The following is a 24,096-nucleotide window of genomic DNA, read 5'->3' as shown; positions in this document are numbered from 1 at the left end:
ATAAGTAGGCACAATAGAATAAAGGGAACATAAGTGAGTCAGTAAGAAGTCACTGTGATTAATCCTTTTTGTTAATATTACTTGCTTCTGCCTGTCATCTTTAGTACATGCTATTTGTTAGTAAGACAGTGATTTACTAGTTTGTTTTTCATACTACATATCAGTGGATTCTTTAAAAAAAACCCCACCCTTCTGACAGTATGGCTGTGTTTCATTTTGTAGCCCCACACATTTAAATAGGCAAGAAGTAGGATTTAAAAGCTTTATGATAATACGTAGGTTACTCAGAAAGATGGCAGTTTGTGAACAACAGAGAGCGGAGGCAGCTACAAGTTAGTGTGTAACAGGCAGAGAAACAGAGCATCCATAATGGCTTGTATACAGTTTTTAAATGGTCACCCATAATGCGTCTGATCTCTCATAGTTCAGTCGTGTGTATGTGTCTAGGAGGAGAAAAGTTGGGAGTTGGAGTCAAAGGGGAGCTGTTGCCATAAGACTCTTAGTAAAAAAAGGGATTTGGGGAATCTGTAACATCTGTTACCATAATCACACTTCCTTCAATTCACTGTGCTAAACAATTTTTTCATGCTCTAACCGAATGAGGGGTGAGGGCTACAAAATGAAGTATCCATGAAGGTGTTTGTTGGCTGAAGTTTTAGAATGACAAAAAATGCGCTTGACCCACTTAAAGGATAATTTTTTCTTGTATACCTCATTTGAACTTTTTTTTTAAAGGAGCTGTCGTCCTGAGTTTATTGCTTCAATAAATATTTAGATGCAGGATAACCTCATATTTTATTTATTAAATTGGAACATATTATAGAATATTTTCATTTGTTTCAGTGCCATCAGATTACTTAAAATGTAAAAATGGTACTACGCCTTTCTGAGTAAGGAAATTTTTGAATATTTTACCAAAAAAAGTCTTTGCTGTAATTTTTCAGCAGACTTTTTCAGAAGAGTTACTGGTATTGAATAAGAGAATTTCAGAAGACACTGCAGTTGAATTTTTGGCCCATAGTACATTTTTCTAGTGCTCAAAATGTTTGGCCTTCGTTCTTTTTATTTTTTTCCTGTTCTAACATATTCACGAAGGGCAATGAATTCATCCTGAAAGATTCTATTTTTTCCTTCCAAGCGGAAGCTACTGGAAATACTTTGAATTCTGTACTGAGAGCATTTTAATCAGTTTTACTTTTGTAATTGTTTTGAGCGGCTAACATGTGCTCTCTTTCCCAACCTCCTCCCTCCATCTTTTCTGTCACAGAACTTCTCCACAGAGGAGTAACCTCAATAACGAATCTTGAAGGTTGGGTGGGACACCCTTTGGACCCCATTGGCACCCTCTTCAGTAGCCTGATGGAAGCCTGCAGGGTGGATGATGAGAGCTTCCATGGATTCTCAGACTTCACGGGTAAGGCCAAGCAAAGGGAGCAATCTTCTATCCATCTTCATTTACCGGAGGCATTTTTATATCTTGCCTTTTTTAATCAGCTTCAAAGCCAGCGTTCTTATAGTATAAGAAGTCACATTTACATTCCTTAAGAAAACACAAGGGAGAGAAAATGTTTAAAGTAAAATATGAAAGCACTTCAGAAATTACCAGTTACTCATTCTTGAATAGAATTCCGTATTTCACACTTGGAAGTAAAACTGAATAAGACTTTACAGCAGCAGCCCTCTCCACATATGTTCCTCTGTCTTCTTTCTGAAAATTTGCAGGACATCACAGGATCACAGAATTGCTGAGGTTGAAAGGCACCTCTAGAGATCGTCTAGTCCACATGCTCTGCTCAGAGCAGGGTCACCTAGAGCAGGTTGTCCAGGACTTGTGTCCAGCTGGGTTTTGAATAACTCCAATAATGAACACTGTAGAACCCCTCTGGGCAACCTCTTGAAGTGTTCAACCACCATCACAGTAAAAAAACAGTATTTTCTTATGCTCAGATGGAATTTCCTGTATTTCAGTTTGTGCCCATTGCCTCTTGTCCTGTCACAGGATACCACTGAGAAGAGTCTGGCACTGTCTTCTTTACATTCTCCCATCAGATATTTATACATTTTGGTAAGATCCTCCTGAGCCTTCTCCTTTCCAGGCTAAATAATCCCACCTGTCTCACTCTCATTGCATGAGAGATGCTGCAGTCCTTTAATCATCTTTGTCACCCACACTGGATCTGCTCCAGTATGCCCCTGTACTGGGGAGCCCACAGACATGGCTCTCCAGGTGTGGCCTCGGCAGTGCTGAGCAGAGGGAAAGGATCACCTCCCTTGACCTGCTGGCAACACTCCTCCTAGTGCAGCCCAGGATGTTATTGGATGACTTAGCTACAAGTGTACATAATACTTCAAATGGATGACAAAACACATAAAATTGATCACATATGTGGTCTATAAATGATATGAATTGGAAAGTAGCATTGCAGTATTGATACACAACTTAGGGTAGGATGTGTATGCCCATTTTAATTTCAGTATTTGCTTCCCAGGAGCTTGATTGATTAATGCCTTGTTCTCAGTCTCTTTCCACCTCTGCGGTAGCCTCTTACCACCACCTGTGTGGACAGAAACTGGATTCATCCCTCTACCTGCAGCTCTTTTATACGCACATCTGCAATCTTCTTGAGACTTTGCCTCAAAACTTCCAGATGGGATGCGTTAATGTTGTGGAGTTCCCAGGCCTATTGTATTTGCACAATCCTAATAGCTTCAGCTGAAATCTATGCAGGTGTATAAGCACCTTTGCCTTCCTCTTACACATCAGTGCTTTAAGGAGATACAGAAATGGGTGGGGGGAAAAATATTGAAATGTATCTTCCAATTTTGCCTCATTAACACAAAGCTGGAGAAACTGCCTTTCTCTGATCATGGGTGTTTAAAAATGAAAACTTTTGTTTTTACTTGAGTGGGTTATTTAAAACCTGATCATTCTGTGTATTTCTGCCATGTGGAATTGGATGGGATATTTTAGATTGAATCATTGGATTTTGAGGGTGTGTTAGTAATTTAGACGCTTAAAAAAAAAGTAATGCTAAGAGAGGAAGCATTTGTTTCTGACATTGTAGGCAGATTATGAGTTAGAATGATTTGCTGATGTGTTTTTCTTTCTGTGTCATCCCTTACAGAGAACATGGGGCAATGCAAATCTCTGGAGTACCAGCACCTGCCTGCACACAAGTTCTTAGAAGAAGGGGAATCTTATTTAACGCTGGCTGTGGAAGTAGCATTGATAGGGCTGGGACAGCAACGAATAATGCCAGATGGCTTGTATGCACAAGAGAAAGTTTGTCGAAATGAGGAGCAGCTCATTTCTAAGCTACAGGAAATTGAATTGGATGATAGTCTGGTGAAGATTTTTCGAAAACAAGCAGTCTTCCTATTAGAAGGTAGCTCAATACAGATGCTAACTGCTTCTTTAAACTGTCTTCGCTTACACAAGCACACAGAACTTCTATTCCTGTGGAAACTGCCTTGCATACTTCAGATGGTTTTTTGATGTAGAACTCCAGCAAAATTTTGTTTCCCATCTGTTGTGAAAATCAAAGATATTTCATATATCACATGACTATAGAGATAAGGCATCTGTTGACCTATAAGCCTTTTGTTTTAATTTTGATTACATTTTCTTCTTTAGATTTGTTGCTTGTCATAATCTAGGTATCCTGATTATACAACCCAGGTTTACCATTGAATAGTATAAACATCAGTTATCATCAGTTCTCAGGCAGCAAAATCGTAAGTGTTCCTTGTATCCTGAAAGAGACACTGGCAGCTTTGTACATGTATGAAGATTTTTACCTCTGTTCCCAAGTGAAGAGCTCAGAAAATTCACTTAGGATTGCTGTGACAGAAATGTAACATTTTATTTGTAGCAATTAGGAAAATGGCTTGCCTTTGAAGTTTGTATCATATGTGAAAATTGAAGTATGTGGCCAAATACTGAAGCCTAAGGCCTGCTCTTGTGACTAAGTTTTGACCAAGACAAACAATTTGTGTTTGGGAATTAGCCAGTGTGTTGCAATAAAATCTGTACAAAAAAGTGCATACTTTTGCCTTAGCTTTTAAAAAGGCTTAACATGTAGCACTTAAGCCTCATGTTCAGAGAGTAGTCTCATGGGTTCTGAGGTTGTCTTTCTGGTTATTGGTTTCTTAAATGGAAGAAAAAACTGTAGAGGAACCAATTAGGCAAAGGCATGGTCCAGGTTTTGAGTGCTTGCTCAAGGGACGGTGGAGAGTGTGGTACTGCTCAACGTAGGTTGTGAAGACTGTTACACAGCAGTCAGGTTTTGCTGTAAGACATTTGTCTTTTAAAACTTCCTTTTTAAATGGAAGAGGTGCAGTATGTTGTTTAGGGCTCTCAGCTTTGAGTCACTGGGTTTGCCCATATCATTAAAGACTATGGTACCTACTGATGGTGCCATTTGAAACTGCAGAGAAGCCATAGCATGGAGAGAGTTTTCTTTATGGTGTGACTGCACTGCTGCTTTATGGCCTTTGGACAAGAACAGCTGCTTGCTGGATCCAGCTATTAACCACCATACAGGGATCCTATGGATTATAAAATCAATTTCCTGCATCTGTTTACTGGTAAGGACACTTAATGAGGAAAAGGCAGGATTTCTCTGAAGTGTTTTCTGATAATTCTAGTTTACTGCTTTGATCACTGAAATTCTTTTAATGTTTTCCTAGGGTAGTAAACAAGTGATCGTAGCAGGAAATCTGCTAATATAACTACCTATAGAACTGCAGTGGTGAGCAGTGTGCAACAATGGTCTTGGATTACTGTGTGCTGAGAAATCTGGCTTTCCTGCAGTTGCTTCAGTTTACTCCAGGATAGGCAGAAACTACCAGCTCACATGGAGGAAAAACTCTGCAGTGATTTAGGATGCTAATCATATCAATTGTGTTTTTATAGTTAAAGTCCTGTAGATATAATAAAGAAACCTTAATTCAATATTAAGCTGATTTCTGTGCTGTTAATGCAGATTAATGTGTGCCGTATGTAGCTACCATTTCAGTGTGTGGGAAAGCAGAATGTAAGGCTGTTTTGCAAGAACTGTTCTAATTTTTTGCTTGACTGCTAAGTTAATGGCAGAATATATTTTCATATAAATGCTTTGTCATGTATTCTTTGTGTCCTAACTGAGTTTCTGACTGGACCACCAACTGACAAACATAGATGAAATGGCTTCTTTCATTGAAGCAATGCCAGCTAGTTTTGAATGGCTTTTGACTTCATTTTAAATGATTGAGACACACTGTCACCTACCAAATCTTCATTGACATTTCCTTTCTAATCAGTCCCAGTCTTCAGAAATGCCTACCTATGAAGCTCAGAATTTTTTCATGCCTAGTGATTTTTATCTTTGCATGTTGTGCTAAGGCACCAGTCAGGAAAATATTGCTGAAACAGCTTGGCTATTTCTCCTTGTCTGCTCTCCTCATCTGCTTCAGTGTAGAGTCAGCCATGTTAGTTTGAGTTGCTGCTGGAAGCAGTTTAAATGACACGTGACTCTGCAGTGAAGAAGTGTGCTTCTTCATCCGTCCATCTAAGTTTGGTGGTTTGGAGTCTCTAGTAGAAGAAGTAGTAGTAACTTCTAGGACTGCTGGCTGCTGTCTGTGCAATAATAGTCCAATAATACTTAATGTAAGATTCTTACTCTGTATCTTGCAACATTTAATGCCAGAACCTGTAGTCGCTGAAGTAAAAAACTGACACCGTTTTCCTATTAACAGCAATAACAGTCTTAAGGTTGCAGGGAAAATGTAAAAATGGGATTCATATGCACTGTGAACATTCAGAACTTGGCAAGGAAATAGTTGCATTTAACTTTTTTCTTGTTGTCAATCCTGACACTGCAGTTACGAAGTTGAAATACTATGCTGGCTGCACTGAGTGTGAGCGAAATCTGTTGCCCCAGCAATGGGAACAGTTTTCCCACAACAAATACAATTTTTAAGATCGTGGCTGTAATGGACTAACAAAACCATCTTTGGTGCAAGATCTGACTTAGTCTTCTCTGGAGACCAAATGCAGACCAAAGGGTTATTTAAATGCCTAATGTCAGGTGAGACATTAATAGGGATCAGGTGCTGCTGTGGTGATTGGTCATGTCACTTCAATTAAAGATATACATTTTTCCACTGTAACCACTCTGGGTTTTTTTGTTTTGTTTTTGTTTTGTTTTTGTTTTCTGGTGGATTTGTTATAAAGCAGTCATGCACCAACAGGGTGCATAGGGATTCATGTGCCTACATGGAGGCAAAGCTAGGATTATCACTTTCTACTTTTGCATACCATAGGCTTGCTGAATGAGCCCCATGGAGCACTGGAGCCATTCTGTTGTTTGTGTATGCACTGGTAGTGTGCTTAGTACTATACAATTTGCAGTCTGTCTTGTCTCAAAGAATATATGGTATTTAATATACTTATATCACATATATACAATGTATTACATGTGTAATATATTTCACAGAAAACAGCAATATAACTACCTTTTGTACAACAAACTCTGTCTCTGAATACCAATTCTAACTGAAGGTATAGTAGATGTTTGTAAAGGTCCAGAAGTTGGGTTTTAGCAGTATGTAAAGACTGACATTCTCTTTCTCTTTCCTACAGCTGGACCATATAGTGGTTTAGGCGAAGTCATCCATCGAGAGAGCGTTCCAATGCACACATTTGCCAAGTATCTCTTCACCTCTCTCCTACCTCATGATGCTGAATTGGCATACAAAACTGCACTGAGAGCCATGCGGTATGTATTCATGAGTTGTCTAGAAAGAGCACAGGCAGCAGTTGGGGAAAGGGGAGGAAGCTTGGTAATCAAGACCTAGTCTTTTTTTCTAAAAGAAGCATTCTTCCCTTTGAGGAGAAATTATTTTGGTTCTGTCATCTGTAAAAGCAATTGGTGTCTGTAGTAGCTACAGTATAATCATTTATAAATGTACAATTATTGTTTATCTACAACTGTAAAGCAGCAGTCTCCATTACAAATTCTAATAGAATCCCGCTCTTGGGGGAAGTGGTTTTGTGTTAAACAATGACAGCTTTAGCACGTGTGTTCTCTCACCCATGTGGTTGTGTGTGTGTGTGATGGTATTGGCAAGGAAATGAGGGAAGAGGCATCTCACCAGCAGTCTCAGCATCATCTGCTGCTTAGCCTTTTTGGTAGGACTATTTATTCCACTGGCCTTCTTTACAAACTAACTCTCAATGGTAGATTTGAAACCATACGGTGTGGTCTGAGCCAGAACTTTTTTCTTGTGCTTCATAACAAAGCAGTCTTGCCCACATCCGGGTGAATGTTGGGATTTAAATGGAGTATGTCATATGACAACAAAATGTCTTGCAATCCATTTGCCTTCAGTAATCGGGAAAAAGACGTTTCTCGGAGTGTTCAGTGTCTACATGGGTCAATGACCCATGATGGCAGCTCTGGAGTATTTTACCTCTCTGTATTCAAAATCATCTGTTGCCGTTTCATTTCTTGAATGTTATTTTAGTGTGTGGAGCACTCAGTATGAAATCGATGGAAGCTGAGACCATAAAGCCTTTCATGCATACACCTCAGGTCTGTGAGGATAGGGTTGTGCTATCGTTGATGGTCACTTCTGTCTACAGTTTTCTGCTTGCAGTACTGAAACATAGGCAGGAGAGCCTTGGAGAACGTGGCTCTGCAGTGACCTAGTTGACTGCTCACTTGGAATCTGAACTTGAATGTTTGGCTCATCCCTTGTTAAGCCTGAATTTTACCCAGGCTTTGGGAGCCAGACTTTAATGGTGATGTTTAATCACAAGGTAGCTTTGCTAAAACCTAGCTAAATAATTGATGTTTGGGGGGGGACGGGGGACGACAACAAGGAAGTGAAGAATGCTAAATCTGCTTGTGATTGTTCTGATGTTCCCTAATCTTGCCAAAATTGCATGAAAGCCACCAATTCACAACAGCATTTCTTTTCACAGCAAAAGAACATAGAAGCTGGCAATGAAATTCAAAGTAACAAAAGATTTCCCCAAAACAGTGTCTTTCTTCCATGTTCTTTGTCGATTTACTGTTACTCATAACCTAATAATCCCTTTTTGCTTTAGGTAGTTGGGATTTTTATGGTTTATTGAAACCATCTGATAATCCATCTCTCCCCCTGCCCTCTCTCTATGCTTGGAAAAAATTAGCTGAAGAATTTATATTTGTTTTATTTTTATGTATATAAACCTATATAAAGAGGTGTCTCACTGGTACTAGGGAAGAGATTTTACTCTTGATACAAAACAATAGGGAAGTCTCTCTTTTTTTTTTATATTAGCATGCACATACATGTATCTGAAAATGTTAATATAACCTGCTGTTAGTTATTTACATGGTGTGTTGTATTTGTATGTGCGTTCTAGATACCTCCCCATATATTCAAAATTAGCCTTTCTCAGGGAATTCTTAAAGACACTCTCACATGCTTCAGGAAGGTATAGAAAACTGATGGGACTTAAAATTATGTTACTGCAAAAACAAGACATGCACTCCAGTTACTTAAAGAACTTAGGTATTAATTGCAACTTATGTTTAAATGAGCTTATTCCATAAGAAATATTTTATCACAGAAAATCACAACACATTGGATTTTCAATATTCAGTAGTTGCAGTTTTATTGACAAAAGAGATCCAGTTTCCATTGTCCTCCCAGATGACTTCCTGCTAGAAATTCACTTGCATATGAAAGCTGCTAGAAACAGAACTCAGATCTTAACCCTGATCAAGAAGCTAAGCACCTGAAAGGCTTTTCTTCTGGACAGTCTTATTACTGTCATTTGATGTACTCACTAAATGTCTCACTAAACATTCATGTCCTGAAACTATGCTTAATTGTATTTAATAAAAATGCCTATTTTTGTTCATTCCTACTTTTTGCATTGGCGTTTATGTAGTATCTAGTGTACTTGTAACACAAGTGCCATCAGTTGAGTCTGTTGTAGTAGTTACTTGTGTTGTAGTCAACAGCAGACACATTAATTTGAAATTTCTAAGGTGAATAAGACTGTTGTAGATTGACATACTCAAATTTTTGCTTCAGGATTAGAAAATGGAATCTGAAAAGTAACTTTAAAAGAAACTTCCTCTGTCACTGCTGTTTGGGACCCTAACATCAGATTATGGTACATTATAAAATGTTGGTAGGCTAAAGCTTAACAACTTTAAAAAGTAGTCATATTTGAACAGTAAAGTGTCCTTTTTGGACAAAATTCATGTCTGAATTTATTGCAAGGTCAAAATCCGAATGACTTGTTGAATATCCCTGTCCCTTACTTTGAACTTTTGTAAGTGAAGAAAGTATGTTCCAAATATTGGAAAATAGTTACATGTTCTCAGTACAGTGGAGAACTTCTCCACTTTCCTTGCTTGAGGGCTGTGGTTCAAAGACCGAAACAAGGCAGGGAGAAAACCTTCAGCTTTATACATGGTGCAGAAACTCTCTGCTGCCTTGGCTAATGGGTGGCTTCATTGTCCTGTGAATTCCTGCAGATGCCCACTGATGTAGGGGAGTTTGGCAAATGGACTTTTAAGATTCCCCAAGAAGAGAAGTGGTTTTCCAGTCTTTGGTTTTTTTGTAACCAAAAAGGCACAATTCATAAACAAGGTCAAGTGTTTTTGCAGCTTTAGTTTTGCTTATGAGTAATCTAATGTAATAATGATTTAATGAAAGAGGGTTTCTTCCTTATTTCAGGTTGCTAGTATTGGAATCTACAGCTCCTTCAGGAGACATATCCCGCCCGCACCACATTGCGTCAGTTGTTCCAAACCGGTATCCCCGCTGGTTCACCCTAAGTCACATTGAATCCCAGCAGTGTGAGCTGGCATCGACCATGCTAACAGCAGCCAAAGGTACGTTGCTGTCAGTTATGTACTCAACTAAATGTATGCTTTTAATATTGCATGGAGTAAACAGGTTATAAAACTTGTGTTTAGGAATCCAAATTGCAGTCTGTCAGGAGCTTGAAAAGGGTACAACAAACTGAACTGGCTTAAACCTGTCACTTAATTTTCTAGCAAAGTAGTTAAGCTAGCTAGATAGTAGCCAGATGAGCTTGATTTGAGGCTGTTGAGACAGCTCTTTGTTCTTCTGACACACAACGTAGACTCTGAGACCTAGGAGTGGACAAATCGATTCTAAAATTCACACATCAGGCTGACTTTTGGGCACGTACTGTACTAACACCATCAGGCACTAAAGGAGGTTGTGCTGTCTTGTATCTTTCATTCAGATGTGATTTAATTATGGAAGGTTTCTGAAAATAAAGTGTGTATAACTGAAACATCATACTATTGCATAGCAAGGGCAGGCTCAATTATAATGCCTCAATGGCTCAGGCTCAATTATAATAAACTGGATGTTTTGGGAGCTTGTTCAATTTTGATGTTTCTTTTTACACCTTGCAGGTGATGTTCGGAGGCTGGAAACAGTGTTAGAATCCATCCAGAAAAATATCCACTCCTCATCACACATCTTCAAACTTGCCCAGGATGCATTTAAAATAGCAACACTCATGGACAGCTTGCCAGACATCACTCTTCTGAAAGTTTCTCTGGAGTTGGGCCTTCAGGTATTTCCCTTGTTCACTATTGTTACAATAGAAGAAGGGAATTTGACCCACTGTTGCTGGGTATAGCTTTTAAGCACTGAGGACCATACCCTTTTTGAGCTCTGTCTGGAGTTTTTAGATTCTGTTTTCTGACACAGAGTTCAATGGACTGGTAAACACAGACCAAGGGTCTGTGCAGCCCCTTTGTGCCATTCAGGTGGAAGAGAGAGCTGGGAGCAGCTGGCTGCAGGGCATTCTTCTGTGCAAGGGTGAGAGAAGACCAGTGCAATGGGTTCAGGAGTATATGTAGGACTGGCTTGAAAGCAAAATTATTCTGCTTGCCAGAAATGCACTGTATTTTCTGCATGCTCTTGAGGGGTTTCTTACCATTCCTTCCTTTCCTTTCCCTTAAATGAGATTTGGTAAGTGCTTGTTGACTTACTAGAGAAAGCTAAGGTTAACCATAACAACATATTTCTAAGGCAGACTGTGCTAACAGGACCCCTCTCACTTCCTTCATCAAAATACTTTTCTCCACAAGCAGTGGGACGGTCAGATGCATCGGACTCAGCTTGAAGCGTACAAGAACTTGAGATCAGTTTTCAGGCTCTTAGGAGCAACTTTGCAAGCTAAAGGAGACAGCTAAGTTTTAGGTATCTGGAGTAATATTGCCTGACACTGATGAATCTTGGAGTTTACACAGTTCATTTCAACCAAAATAAATCTCTTCATCCCTCTTCAGGGAGTTCTTAAAAAATACCATGCAAAGATCAGAAAACCATTTATTACTTTGCTTCAGTAAACAAAGCTCCAAAGACTTCTGGGGAAAGGATATTATCCCAGTTGCTTCTCATGCCAAAGAAATGTACTATTTGCCTATTCTAGACGTTTAGAAGCTGAAGTCTTTAATCAGAAAGCTGAGAGTCTGTATGCTTTGTTAGCCTTTCATATTCCCAAGGTTGCTGTGGAAATCTGCTTCTTTTTTCACATCTTGGTATGTTTCTGCCTTAAATGTTTGTTTACCTGAGAGAGGAAGATCCATATGACTGACCTGTGTGTCACCTCAGGCATTCACCAAGTATCATTCAGTGGTAGCAGCACACTTTGGATATCACTGTGTTCATGGATACCACTTTGTGGTTGATGGTGTAATCAGAATGTCTTCAGTGAGATCTAGTGAAAGAAGTACCATGAACCCATACTTTCTCCTCAGTCCCAGGGTTTGGAACAAACTGGTGTAGAACTTGTCCACTGTCCTGTCCCAAGCTTATGAGGATGTTTTAAGAATCTTAAAGGTAGTTTCCTTTCCAGAAGGAAGATGCATAGCAATTTTCTGGTAGTAACTCACAGCTGTGTAGATTTCTACAGTAACGCTTTTCCTGCAAAAACCTGTCAGCACTGTCTCTAATGGCCTACACATGCTTCCCCCTTCCCTGCCCCCTGACTTAATGCAATTAGATTGTCTGTATTCACTATCTAGTATCTGACTACTTATGACATTTTTGTGCCCTAGAAAACTCTTTCTCACCTCACGTGGTAAACTAAACAGCAGTGTCCTCATGGGTACACTGTTCAGCCTCAGCTTACAGCAATGGCAAGTTGGCCTGGTTGGGCTGAGGAGACAATACCAACAATTTCACAACTCTGTCACTGGGATTTCTGACAGAAAGCCTCTTATATTGTTCTAGATTTGGGAGTAATGTATAGACCCCTGGGTTCTTTCTCCCTATTTCCTATGGCAGCATGTGTTACATGACTCAGCAGAGGGAAGGCTTTTAAACTGTCTGTGGAAAGAGGTCATCAGCATGGCCAAATGGGCATGGAGCATCTCAGGTGTATTCTGTCCTTCAGAACCTTACTGGCACAGACACTGTAAGATCTGCAAGTGCAGGAAGGGCTTCTGTTCCTCTGTTTGCCTGTTGTATGCTACATCAGTGCAAGTAAGTATTACCACACACATGTAAACAGGTACTGCTGGCAGAGCTGCTGAACAAGTTGGTGCAGGTGATCACTGTGTATTTGGCAAGTGGTGTCCTTTCCCCCAAAACCTATGAATGAATGAATAAATAATTACATAAATAAACCTCCTGCCAATGTGCATGACGAAGAGGTTTCACCTTCGTGCAGGAGCTAATGGTTGGCCATTTCTTGTATCTCTTATGGGTGGTGAGATCTTCTGTTCCGCTATAAGAAATTCTCATAAAGATCCATCAAGACAAAGTCAAGGTTATTCTGTGTGGAAGAGAGCTTGGCTTTCTGATGAGCTATGTAATTCCCAGGGGCGTCTCATCATTTTCAGACTTCCTGACTTGTTGAGAAGCTCTCTTCAATTGATAGCACAGATTTTTGGATAGATCTTGGACAGATGTGGAACTCCCTTTTAGGAATTAGTAGCTGAAGAATGTATTGAGCAGAAGTGAAATAGTTCTTTGGCTACATGTGCTACAGTATGAATTAACTTCAGCTCCTCCTTGTTCAGGACATCAATACATGCTTTATTTGAAATCCTTGGGTTTTTTATCATCAGTAAAGGGCCCCTCTCTTGCTGTTCTCAGCTTGTCAGTTTAATCAAACGAAAGGAACCTAATTCCAGAATAGTTTGTCAAGAAACTTTTCCATGTCAAGAAACTAGATATGGTATTGTTTTTTGCTCTCAGGTTAGGGGTGTCTGCACTGGGACTATTATTATGCCCACTATACATGCTGAAGGCTCTTGTGAATGCTGATCCTTTTACAGACCACCATGGTGAGGGAAGTCATCAGGGAAGACTTTCAAAGAAGTCGTCATTCGCACTGGCTGTTTTTTTTACCTCCCCTCCCTCACCAGTAGCAGAATTCACTCCATAACCCTGTATTTTCTCTTGGATTCACCTCTGCTTGGGGGAAGCTGAAAATTTGTCATGGATATTGGAAGAGTGTTAGCCTTCAATTTCTGTGTGCATCAATACAGGAAGTCACCTAGACACCTTCCCTTTGATGGACAGAATGGGACAGATAATGGGACTCCAAAGCATTTTGTCTTGGGCCTGCATGTTTTTCTTCCAGAAGGACTTCAAGCAAAGGCTGATTCCATCATTTACTGTAGCCGTATTTCCATATTGTAAAATTGCTTGGGTTGCTCCGTACAGATCAGTTTGCTTTCTTTCAAATTGCTGTTCTCCAGTCTAGCACTTAGATTACTGTTTAGTTAAAATGATACCACAATATCAGAAGCCAACAAAGCTGGCCTTATCCTGTTACTTTGGGTGATGTACAACCACTCACCAGGGTCTCAAGGTGGGAATGTTTGGAGGCCAGCTTGGAACCACTCATGGTTGCTTATAACGAGACTTCTTAAAAATCATCTGTGCATTTGTGCTCCTTGACAATCTTTCCATCTTCTTAATTATCCTGTCTACAGTGTAGGACTAAAGGAGGTGGCAGGAGTAACAAATGTGACAGGGGGCTGCATGCCACTTTGAAGTCACCTTAGGATTGGGAGGGGATATGACTTGAGAACCCTCTTACAAATGCTGCTGACTCCAAGCTGTTTTGTGAGTGCATTTGTTGAGTTTAATATGTGAAGATTATCGCTGAGAGCTCTATGATTAACCTATTATGCTCTTTATTTAATTGCTACAAATAGTAATATTATAGTATGATCACTGATACTCTAAGGGGAAAAATGCTTGCTTGCTTGCTTGCTTGCTTCATCTAGATCTGTGGGGTCTGTCCAGGTAGCTGAAGCAAACTTTACATGCAATTCCCATGCTGTGTTTGGTTTACTGAATAAACGTATTTGCCCATGTTTTGAGAAACAACATAGGCAATAACTGCAAGTGATGTAAAATATAGGCACTACAATCAAAGCTTAGAGTCCTTTTTCTAGGATTCTGATAGTTTTATGATGGAAATTCTTTGCAGGGACTCCTTGTTCAGAGAGAGAAATCATCACTATGGACTTCTTAATAATACCTGGATATATCTGGATTTGTATATATATCTTTTCAGAATAAGCAGCCAGTCGAATCACAGTACAGTAACTCCTGTCTATATTATTGAAGTCAATGAAGAGAAATGCAGATGAGGGAAAAATTAAAGGGGTTAGTTTGCCCAACAAGAGTTGACATGTTTCCACATTAAAGACTACTGTGCATAGAGGGATGAGACATGGTATAATTTAATTTGAATAATTTGTAATTGATTGGGCTTTTTTTGTTGTTGGAGGGGCTTTTTTGTGGGGTGGGGTTTTTTCTTCATCACAGATAAAACAGTCTCTCTCCAGCCTTGAAGGATCTGCAGTTGGAATTGCTCTCTGCATGCTATTCTAAGATAGCTGAGCCATATTTTTCAAATCTTTCGACATATCAGTTAAAAAAGAGGTAACAGTGGAGAGGGCAAGAGGCTGCCATTTTGAACCTTAGTGTATTTGAGTAACTTTAAAATCCCTAGTTGTTGGTATATTGCCTTGGTTTGCAATAGGATTAATTTGTATTTTGTTTGTGTTGTTTTAATAGGTAATGCGGATGACGCTGTCAACACTGAATTGGCGACGGCGGGAAATGGTGAGGTGGTTGGTAACATGTGCAACAGAAGTAGGTATGTACTGAGATGCTTGTCAGCTGATCTTAGAGGGCTTGATCTTGCTTGTCAACACCCAGGTTCTGCAAATGTCTCTCACTTTTGTTGATCTATAGAATTGCTTTGGTGAGAAGACATTATGGTAATGATGAGAGGGGTTTTTAGGCACAGACCAAGTGAGACAATAGTTCAGTAATGCAGTGTGACTTCTTTCCCCTGGAAGGTGGGGGTGTGCATAATCTATGGGAAATACCCCGGATTTCCCCTTGTCTCCTCCATGATGGGTTTGGGTTTCAGGCTGCAGTAGAGAAAAGGCTTGTGGTCATGGGCTGCTGCATTGTGCTACATCTTTGCTCTGAAAGGCCAGGTGCGGCTCTGAAAAGCAGGTGAGAGCTCCCTGGTCAGCTGTGTGAAAAGGAACCAGAAAAAAAGGTGAATGAAATGCTGAGGATGCCTCAACTGTGTGGCAGACAGGATCTCATGAAGGGGTTCTCATTGTTAGGGGGTTTTTTTTAAGCCCCTGGGTAAATCCAAGCTTAGAGTGTAATGCATCTTTGTTGTGTGGCTATGATGTTGTGCAGGCCTCTTGTCTGCACTGTAAAGCAAACCAGATACCAATGCACCCATCGTTAACCATGTAAGGTGGAAGCAGACCCAGCCTTGTACTTGAGGAGGACAGCAGTGGGAGAATAGTGCACTCAGCAGGACATTCTGTTCATTTCTGGGCTTTGCCGTAGATTTCCTGTGTGTCTTGATGGACACGTCCCTTAGCTTCTGTATTCCAGTTTACCATCTGCAAAATGAGGATACAGAATGTGAAAGTGAAAATGAGTGCATTAAAAAATGTAGCTGTAAAAAAAAAAAACAAACAAAAAAACAACAGCTGTGGTAATAGGGACAATATAAGTACTTCTGATAAGGGAACAAGTTTTAATTGTCACTAAAGGTATTTCTAGAAGGTATGTTTCCCTACTGTATTTATTCCTTTTTCGTACATCTGAGTTGGGTTGTATTGCATACATGCTTCTTGAGTTTCAGAATTTCAGAGGATTGCTGCTGCTTATTCTCTGGATTAGTTTATTCTTTGCTCTATGCTTCACTGGAAAATTCATGTTGTCAGTAGCATGGGAAAATACAGCTTGCCTTTGTATGCTCTCAGCCAGAAGGTGGTTTGTGTCTGCAAATTTTTGTGCAATACTCTTCTTTTATTGCTTTTTTATCTTTGCTAAGATAATTATTGCTGAGGCTATCTTACAGATATTAGTGCCTCGGTATTATTTTGAGCAGTTGCATATTGGCAAATAAAATGCTGGGTTCAATACTGCTTTAAATTAATTTACATACACTAATAGAAGTATCCTGTAAAGAACCTATAATGTCATGTGAAGTACTCTTGAGACTTAAGATGGTAAAGCAAGGAATCTGTTTATTTAAATGAAGATCTGGTATTCTCTGGCTATGCTGAATTGTTGCATATGAGTGAAGGGGTACACAGGAAACATCAGAGTCCTGCAGAGAAAATGAGGACCTCTGGGTGTGGTTTAGGTGGGCTCACAGATGTGTGTAAATTGCCTCTAGCAATAATAAGGTGCTCTAGTTCGCTCTAAGGTTCAGTTTATGGAACGCATTAGTCACTGTTTCCCCCTTCTTTCCTCTGCCAAACACACACACACACACACACCAGGAATAAAGTGATACTAAGGAAAATACTTGTTTCAGGTAATAGTAGTTCATATTGCTCAGAGTATTTCCCTAATAAGGATCCTGATGTTCAGATGCATATGAATTTGACACAAGATATATGTGAAAAGCCTGATGGGAGGAGGTGGGGGTTAGGATTTTTTTTTAAGGTGTGCTTAGTGTGTTCTGTTAAGGTGTGCCATGGTGTTCTATTAAGAAAGCCATTTAGCATACCTTGATATTGTTTTGTGCATGCACTGTGCCTTGAGTTGCACAGTGAGAAAACAAGTTAAAATGGCCTTTTAAAAGTGTTCAGTGTGAGGGCTGCTTTTGAGTGATGTGACAAAACCAAATGAGTCAGAACTTGTTATCCAGATTGTCTTAAATAACAAGTAAAACAGCTCAGTTGTCACACGAGGAGATTAAAGCTTATCTTGCAGGCTTTTTTATTATTTTCTGCATTTCGATGATTGCTACAGAGTTTGCACAGTAGCCTTTGTTTTAATGTCCTTTTCCATCCATGCTATCTGGTTTAGCCTTTCCTGCTGAAGAGCATCCTCTTGGATGTACTAGCAACCTCTTAGACTTTGCTGGAAATGTAAACTTTGCTGAAGGTCTGTAATCTGCTAGATTTTATCAGTTGTGGCTAATCCTTTCTTTTTCTCCCCAGGTGTTTATGCACTGGACAGTATCATGCAAAACTGGTTTACACTTTTCACTCCAACAGAAGCCACTAGTATTGTTGCTACAACAGTGATGTCCAACAGCACCATTGTCCGTCTGCATCTGGACTGTCATCAGCAGGAGAAGTTGGCCGGCAGTGCTAGGACGCTTGCTCTACAGTGTGCCATGAAGGATCCTCAAAACTGTGCCCTCTCTGCACTGACCTTATGTGAAAAAGATCACATAGCTTTTGAGACTGCTTACCAAATCGTTCTAGATGCTGCTACAACCGGCATGAGCTACTCGCAGCTTTTTACTATAGCACGATACATGGAGCACCGTGGTTACCCCATGCGGGCCTACAAGCTGGCCACTTTGGCCATGACGCATCTCAACCTGAGTTACAATCAGGACACACACCCTGCCATTAATGACGTTCTGTGGGCATGTGCGCTCAGCCACTCCCTTGGGAAAAATGAGCTAGCAGCTATAATACCTCTGGTGGTCAAAAGTGTCAAATGTGCAACAGTACTGTCAGACATTTTGCGTAGGTGTACTTTGACCACTCCTGGCATGGTGGGACTTCATGGAAGGAGGAACTCTGGTAAGCTCATGTCACTGGACAAAGCCCCTTTACGGCAACTCTTAGATGCCACGATCGGAGCCTACATTAACACAACTCATTCACGTCTCACTCACATCAGCCCGCGACACTATAGTGAGTTTATAGAGTTCCTCAGCAAGGCCCGAGAGACCTTCTTAATGGCTCATGATGGTCACATCCAGTTTACACAGTTTATTGATAACCTAAAACAAATCTACAAAGGCAAAAAGAAACTGATGATGCTGGTTCGTGAGCGGTTTGGTTGATGAAAATGTGTGAATGGTGGGTTGGGGGGTGGGGGGGTGGTTTGTTTTTACTTGAGCCTGCCTTTGTATCCTTTTTAACTTAAAGAAACAGAGCCACACCGGTATTATATGTGTATAGTTATATTGAGTTTGCAAACTAAACTGTCATGTTGTGAAAGTTTGTGTGTTTAATTTTTTTTTCCTTTTTTCTGTTTTGTATGAGAGAGAGGTTAAAAAAGGTTTGGTTTACACTGAGTATATGTTGTCAAGTGGCAAAAGCCCACATCGCTCTCCTGTTCTTTCTGTATACGTTCACAGCCTCAAAAACAAACATATATTGCAATGGCTTTAAAAACCAAACAGAACACCTCCATCCTGTGATAAGTACCTCGAATGGATTCAGCTTTACTCCTTTGTAACTCATCCTTACATTTCAGCATATTTAAACAAACCAACAAATGAAATACTAATAGTTAAAAGGCTGACCACGTGGCTTTGCAGTGCTGTTCATCCAGAAGCATGGCACACAATGCTTGTGCATGTGGAAACTTAGCGACTGTCAACATACATTCTCAGGGATTTATCAAAAAAATTAAAAAAAGAATGAGAGCATTTATTGTACTGTATATATATTATAGTATATGTCTGAATATTGAAAAATATAACATTAACTAATTTATAAAAAAATCTATGTAATGCAAAATACTTGAAGCTGCAGTAGCTTGGTTTTAAACAAAAAAGAAAACCTATCAGAAGGACTAAAGTGCGCCTTGCTTCAGGGTTGGCTCAGGTGGTGAACTATATGCTGGGCATCTATGCAGAGCCACCTTTTGGATTGCATGGTTGGACTGATACCTATTGGGGAAAATTTTATATATATATATTTATACAACCCGTGTATACATATATATGTATACACACATACACACATGCTTGTAACAGGCACTATAGTAAAGAGGGACAACAAAAAATACACAGCCAGAGCAGCAAGCCTTAGCATTAAGAATACAGTATGCCAGAATTGGGGTTTGTGCCTCCTAGCCTAGAAGACTTAAAGAAATATCCTTTTTGACATAAAACGCAAAATGTTTTCCAAAATGATTGACATGATACATTACGCCTTTGCAGTGAGCTAATAATAAGCTAACCTTTGTGCACAAATAACATATATATATATTATATATATATATTCTGCATAGGTATTTTGACTTTGTGCAGGACAGAAAGTTGTGTAGGTATGACTGTTCTACTTTTCAGTTTGTTTTTTTAATATATTTTATTTTCTCTAGATTTACTCAAACAAAAGCAGCCTTCTATCTTGCCTTGTCTTAATGCTTTAAAATAACCAAACTGGAGATCTAACTACCAAACTGTTCATTATATTATTAAATACCAACTTTGGTTACAGTATAGTGTCTTTACTTTAGCTGATGGTTCTGTATCCTTGTGCTTTTTAAAGCAGTTTTTATGTTTTGGTGCAAAAGTTGTCCAGTGTCTCTTGTTCCCTTCATTAGAGAACATGCTAGAGGTATGTTTGTAGGTATTTTTGTTTAGAAAAACTATTTCATGCTCTCCATTTTATTTATTATAATAGGTAAAAAGGTTGTACTTCATCACCCATGTAAACATGCTCATGAAGTTGAAAGTAATTAAGATTTGATACACTGATATCAATTTATTTATGTAACTAAATCACTGTTTTATAAACTTGTTAATGATCAACAATTTTTTTGTTTTGATTAAAATTAGTTTTTTGAAAGTTGATTCTGCCTCCTTTATGGTGTCTGTTACTGGAGTTGAATTGCATACAGAGAACTCATAGATGTTAAATGCCCAGCTTGCAACTTTGGTGCGTTATGATGGTAAGCAATATGACCACCAAACCCAGAGAAGAAATGTTTTGTTCCTCAAAAATCTGCTGAGGAATGGCAGTGTTCACAGTTTCTGGTGGAAGACAACCTTGCATTGGAGGAGGGACTAAATGCTGCCTGTGACTGAAGAGATGTGGTCTGTACAACAAACAGTAAGCCTTGACATACTGCCCTGGCAGAATGGGGGGGGGTGGTATGTTCCCACTCAGTGGATTGTTTAGGTGACCATGAGAATTGAGATGTGTTGCCAATTGTCCTGACTTCTGCTGGGATAATTTTCTTAGTAGCTGGTACAGTGCTGTGTTTTGGATTTAGTGTGAGAATAATGTTGATAATGCACTGATGTTTTAGTTGTTGCTAAGTAGTGCTTGTTCTGGGTTAAGGATTCTCCAGTTTCCCGTGCTCTGCCAACTGAGCAGGTGCACAGGAAACTGGGAGGGAGCATGGCCAGGACAGTTGACTCGAACTAGCCAAAGGGATATTCCATACCATAGGATGTCATGCTTGGTATATAGACTGGGGGGAGATGGCTGGGAGGGGCGGATTGCTGCTTGGGCATCGGTCAGCAGGTGGTGAGCAATTGCATTGTGCATCGCTTGTTTTTTTCCTTGGGTTTTGTTTTTTTATTATTTTATTATATTCCTTTTCATTACTATTATTATTTTTTTATTATTATTATTGTTAGTATTACACTTTATTTTACTTTCATTATTAAATCTTTCCTATCTCCAACTCATGAGTTTTACTTTTTTTCCAGTTCCCCTCCCTGTCCCACTGGGAGGGAGGAGTGAGCGAGCGGCTGTGTGGTGCTTAGTTGCTGGCTGTACTTAAATTGTGACACCAATATATACAACGACAGATCTTGCTGTTCTTGGATTGGCTTTTCTAAAGTATTGTGTGTATTTTGAGCCATGCAGCTCATTCCGCCCAGCATGGAGTTCTTCCTTACCAGCTGACAGCCAACATTTCTGCTTTTTTGGAGCCCTTGATCTGTCAGAGTTGTGTGAGTTTTCTAACCCTCAGTGAAGAATGGGATATGGCATGGTTGAAAATTGAAGAGGAGCTTTCTGCTTTACCAGTATCTTTATCGTCTTCGGAATGTTAAATGATGCCATATTTGACTACATGATCTGAGCACCTTCACTTTGTTTTTTTTAGTATCTTCAGCTGAAAAGAGAATTAGCGTGCAGCAAACAACTTTCAGAGATGCCAGTGTAATCATGAGTTCTAACAGGCTTGCATCACTGGAAGATTAAGGACGAAAAGGTCTGAATCTTTGTACAACTTGTCATGTAAAATACAAATCTTTACCAAGCCTTGCTAACAGCTAAGTTGTCCTGACCTAATAGTACTGACCTTCTGTAGCTTCTGCAACTTCTAACCCTTCCAAGTATTGAATCCTCATTACATTTTTGCTTCGTTACTTTGTGCTAGATTGTCCTGCTGAATTTTCTTGTAGGCAGTAAGGAACAAGGGGGATACTCCATTCTGTATAGGTTTTGCATGGAGGGGGGTTGCCTCTTAAGAAATAATTCAGCAGTAAGGATATTGTGGATTATGTAGATTGCAAGACCGATGCGTATTTGAAGACAAGGCTTTAGAATTACATGCAGTCCTGATGGTTGCCACCTGCTTTTGACAAGCACAATGGCTTATTTTTCTTTCAGAACTGATGGAAGTTTATTTGGCTTGTTTTCATGACTGAGTGAAATCTCTTCTGTGTCTGCAGTGGTGCTGTGCACTGCAATTCACACCATGTTAAAAGCCCTTAAGGACCAACAGGCTTGGCCAGTCTCTCTAGCAAACATGTCTAAATATGTACTGCTCAGATTTTGTGGAGGTAGAAAGAACCCAGGAATGGGATTCCATAAAAAAGCCTGAGGGCTCTCTTGGTGAAAACTGATCAAATATTTCTGTAATTTCTAAAACTACATATTGAAATTAATTCTGAAGCATAAGGAGTTGAATTCTTTATTTTGTCTTCAGAGCCAGATATGAGATACACAACTGAACACCACTGTCATTGTCTCCAAGTGTTTGAGTGCTTTTCAACACTCCTTTAAATGAGAATTTTTTTTAAATCCAGGATTGCTCTTCAGTAGTGAAGGGAACAGAGCACTATTCTTCCATATTGTAGGCTACCATTGAATCTTTGTTCTTTCGGTGAGTTGAGTCAAATCCTGAAAGATGTGGTATTATTTGTGTATTATGAGACTGTTGCGCAGCCCAAGAAACTGACTTTGCCCCTAAGTTTGTTTTCAGATTTCCTGTATTGATTCTGCCAGAACAAAAGCCAGAGATATTTTTGTTACCCAAATTACATTACTTTCACTTAGCTTTTTAGTATTTCAACACTTCATTTCCATGTCCAGTTTTCCCATTAGAGAAAACTGCACGACTCAGCACGAAAAAGATTAAAAAGTGCACATGGGAGACTCGGACTTTAAGGTGCCACTGAAATCCAAGGCCGCTTCACTTGGAGTGCTTCATGTCTTATCTCAAAATCTTTTGGTTTTAATGCTATGATAGTAGAGCTAAACCTGGATTGCATGTGCATGAGAAGGAATTCGTTAGATTGTTTGAGAGAAATTGCAGGTAATACACCGAGGCTAGAGCTGCAACGAGAAGACTGGGACTGTATTTCACTGTGGTTGTCTAGTAGGACAGATGAAGCTCTTTCATGACAGTGCATCTCCTAATAGGTGCAATCAGTGTTTTGGATGACCAAGCAACAGTGCTTGCAGTAGAGATGAGATTCTCGAGGTCTCTTTTTTTTTTTATCTATCAAAAAGTAAAGTTGGTTTCCTAGTATTATTAAGGATAGAAGATATTCTGAGTGCTTTGCATTATTAAATTTATCTTCTACAGGAAACCTGTATTTCCATTGTTGCCTGCTATAAGCTTTCAAAAGTCTCTGTGAAAGTCACTTTTCAATAATGCTTTAATGTTCTGTCTGATTAGTTGGAGCTACAATTTTCTTTCAGGTTTGTCTAGTAGCAATTAAGTTTTTCATGTAAGTAACATAAATGCATCAAAACTGGGATGCTGCTTACATGGAGGGGAAATTTTGCTTTCTGAGTTGTGCCAATTCAGATTTGTAGTTCCACAGAGTGGATTTACCCTAGAAGTAAATTTATTTCACTGAGATGCCTTCAGTTTGATTAGAATATGGATTTTAACTGAAAAATCATCCAGCCTTCCATTTCTGCTTTAAAAGCAAAAGTCCTGGTAATTCATCCACTTTTAATGCAGGATATAATTTGGAGAAATAGCAATATATCTGATACCGTTACAGAATTGGGAAGTACGATACCCTCAGGAATTCTCTTGCTCTGCAGTTCTCGCTGGAGATAAAGTGTTCATAGACAAACATTTTCCATCCTTTTAAGTGCTTGTCCCCTTCAAAGTATACCTTTTGCAAGGATACGTGGGGAAGCAAGGAGCACAAACCATGTCCAAGCAACCCTTGCCTTGTGGCAGTGCAACCAGTAGTATAGATTTAGGGCTATTACACCATGTTACAAACTACACTGAATATGAGATGAAAAGCTTTGTAAGATTCTTAATTGGAGAGACAACAAAGTGTCAGGGATAGCTTTACTTGAGAGAAGAGGTTGCTAGATTTTCCTCCCCTGTAGAAGTGTACACTCCCTACTACACATGGGAAGACAAGAGTCTTACTTCGGCTAACACCCTGGGCTTTCAGCATCAAATAGCACATAGCTCTCAGCTGAAATGTTTGTGATCTGTCCTTACTGGTAGTATCAGTATCTCTCAAGTTAGTGAAAGTAGAGCATTGTATGCTCCAAGAAAAAGAACCTGCCTTAAAAAGAGAACTACATCAGCTGCTATGTTTGCAGACATCTGCAAGGTCATAGGATCAAAGATTTCTATAAA

General features: G+C 39.5%; 1 protein-coding gene across 1 annotated transcript in view; it reads left to right on the top strand.

The window, feature by feature from the left end:
* The window catches only part of ZSWIM6 (zinc finger, SWIM-type containing 6), a 49,565-nt gene extending 29,473 nt beyond the window's left edge, over window positions 1-20,092 (top strand). The window contains exons 8-14 of the mRNA XM_010580591.1: window positions 1,268-1,414; window positions 3,126-3,386; window positions 6,623-6,758; window positions 9,721-9,878; window positions 10,434-10,597; window positions 15,073-15,154; window positions 17,487-20,092. Coding sequence (XP_010578893.1) covers window positions 1,268-1,414; window positions 3,126-3,386; window positions 6,623-6,758; window positions 9,721-9,878; window positions 10,434-10,597; window positions 15,073-15,154; window positions 17,487-18,349 — 1,811 coding nt within the window. The 3' untranslated portion in view covers window positions 18,350-20,092. The remainder of the gene's footprint in view (window positions 1-1,267; window positions 1,415-3,125; window positions 3,387-6,622; window positions 6,759-9,720; window positions 9,879-10,433; window positions 10,598-15,072; window positions 15,155-17,486) is intronic.
* The last annotated feature ends 4,004 nt before the right edge of the window (window positions 20,093-24,096 follow it).

Source organism: Haliaeetus leucocephalus, unplaced genomic scaffold, assembly GCF_000737465.1.
Source record: "Haliaeetus leucocephalus isolate CR32 unplaced genomic scaffold, Haliaeetus_leucocephalus-4.0 Scaffold722, whole genome shotgun sequence".
In the NCBI taxonomy this organism is placed as follows: domain Eukaryota; kingdom Metazoa; phylum Chordata; class Aves; order Accipitriformes; family Accipitridae; genus Haliaeetus; species Haliaeetus leucocephalus.
Note: the sequence above shows the minus strand (reverse complement) of the source record. Positions and strands in the feature narration are given on the sequence as shown.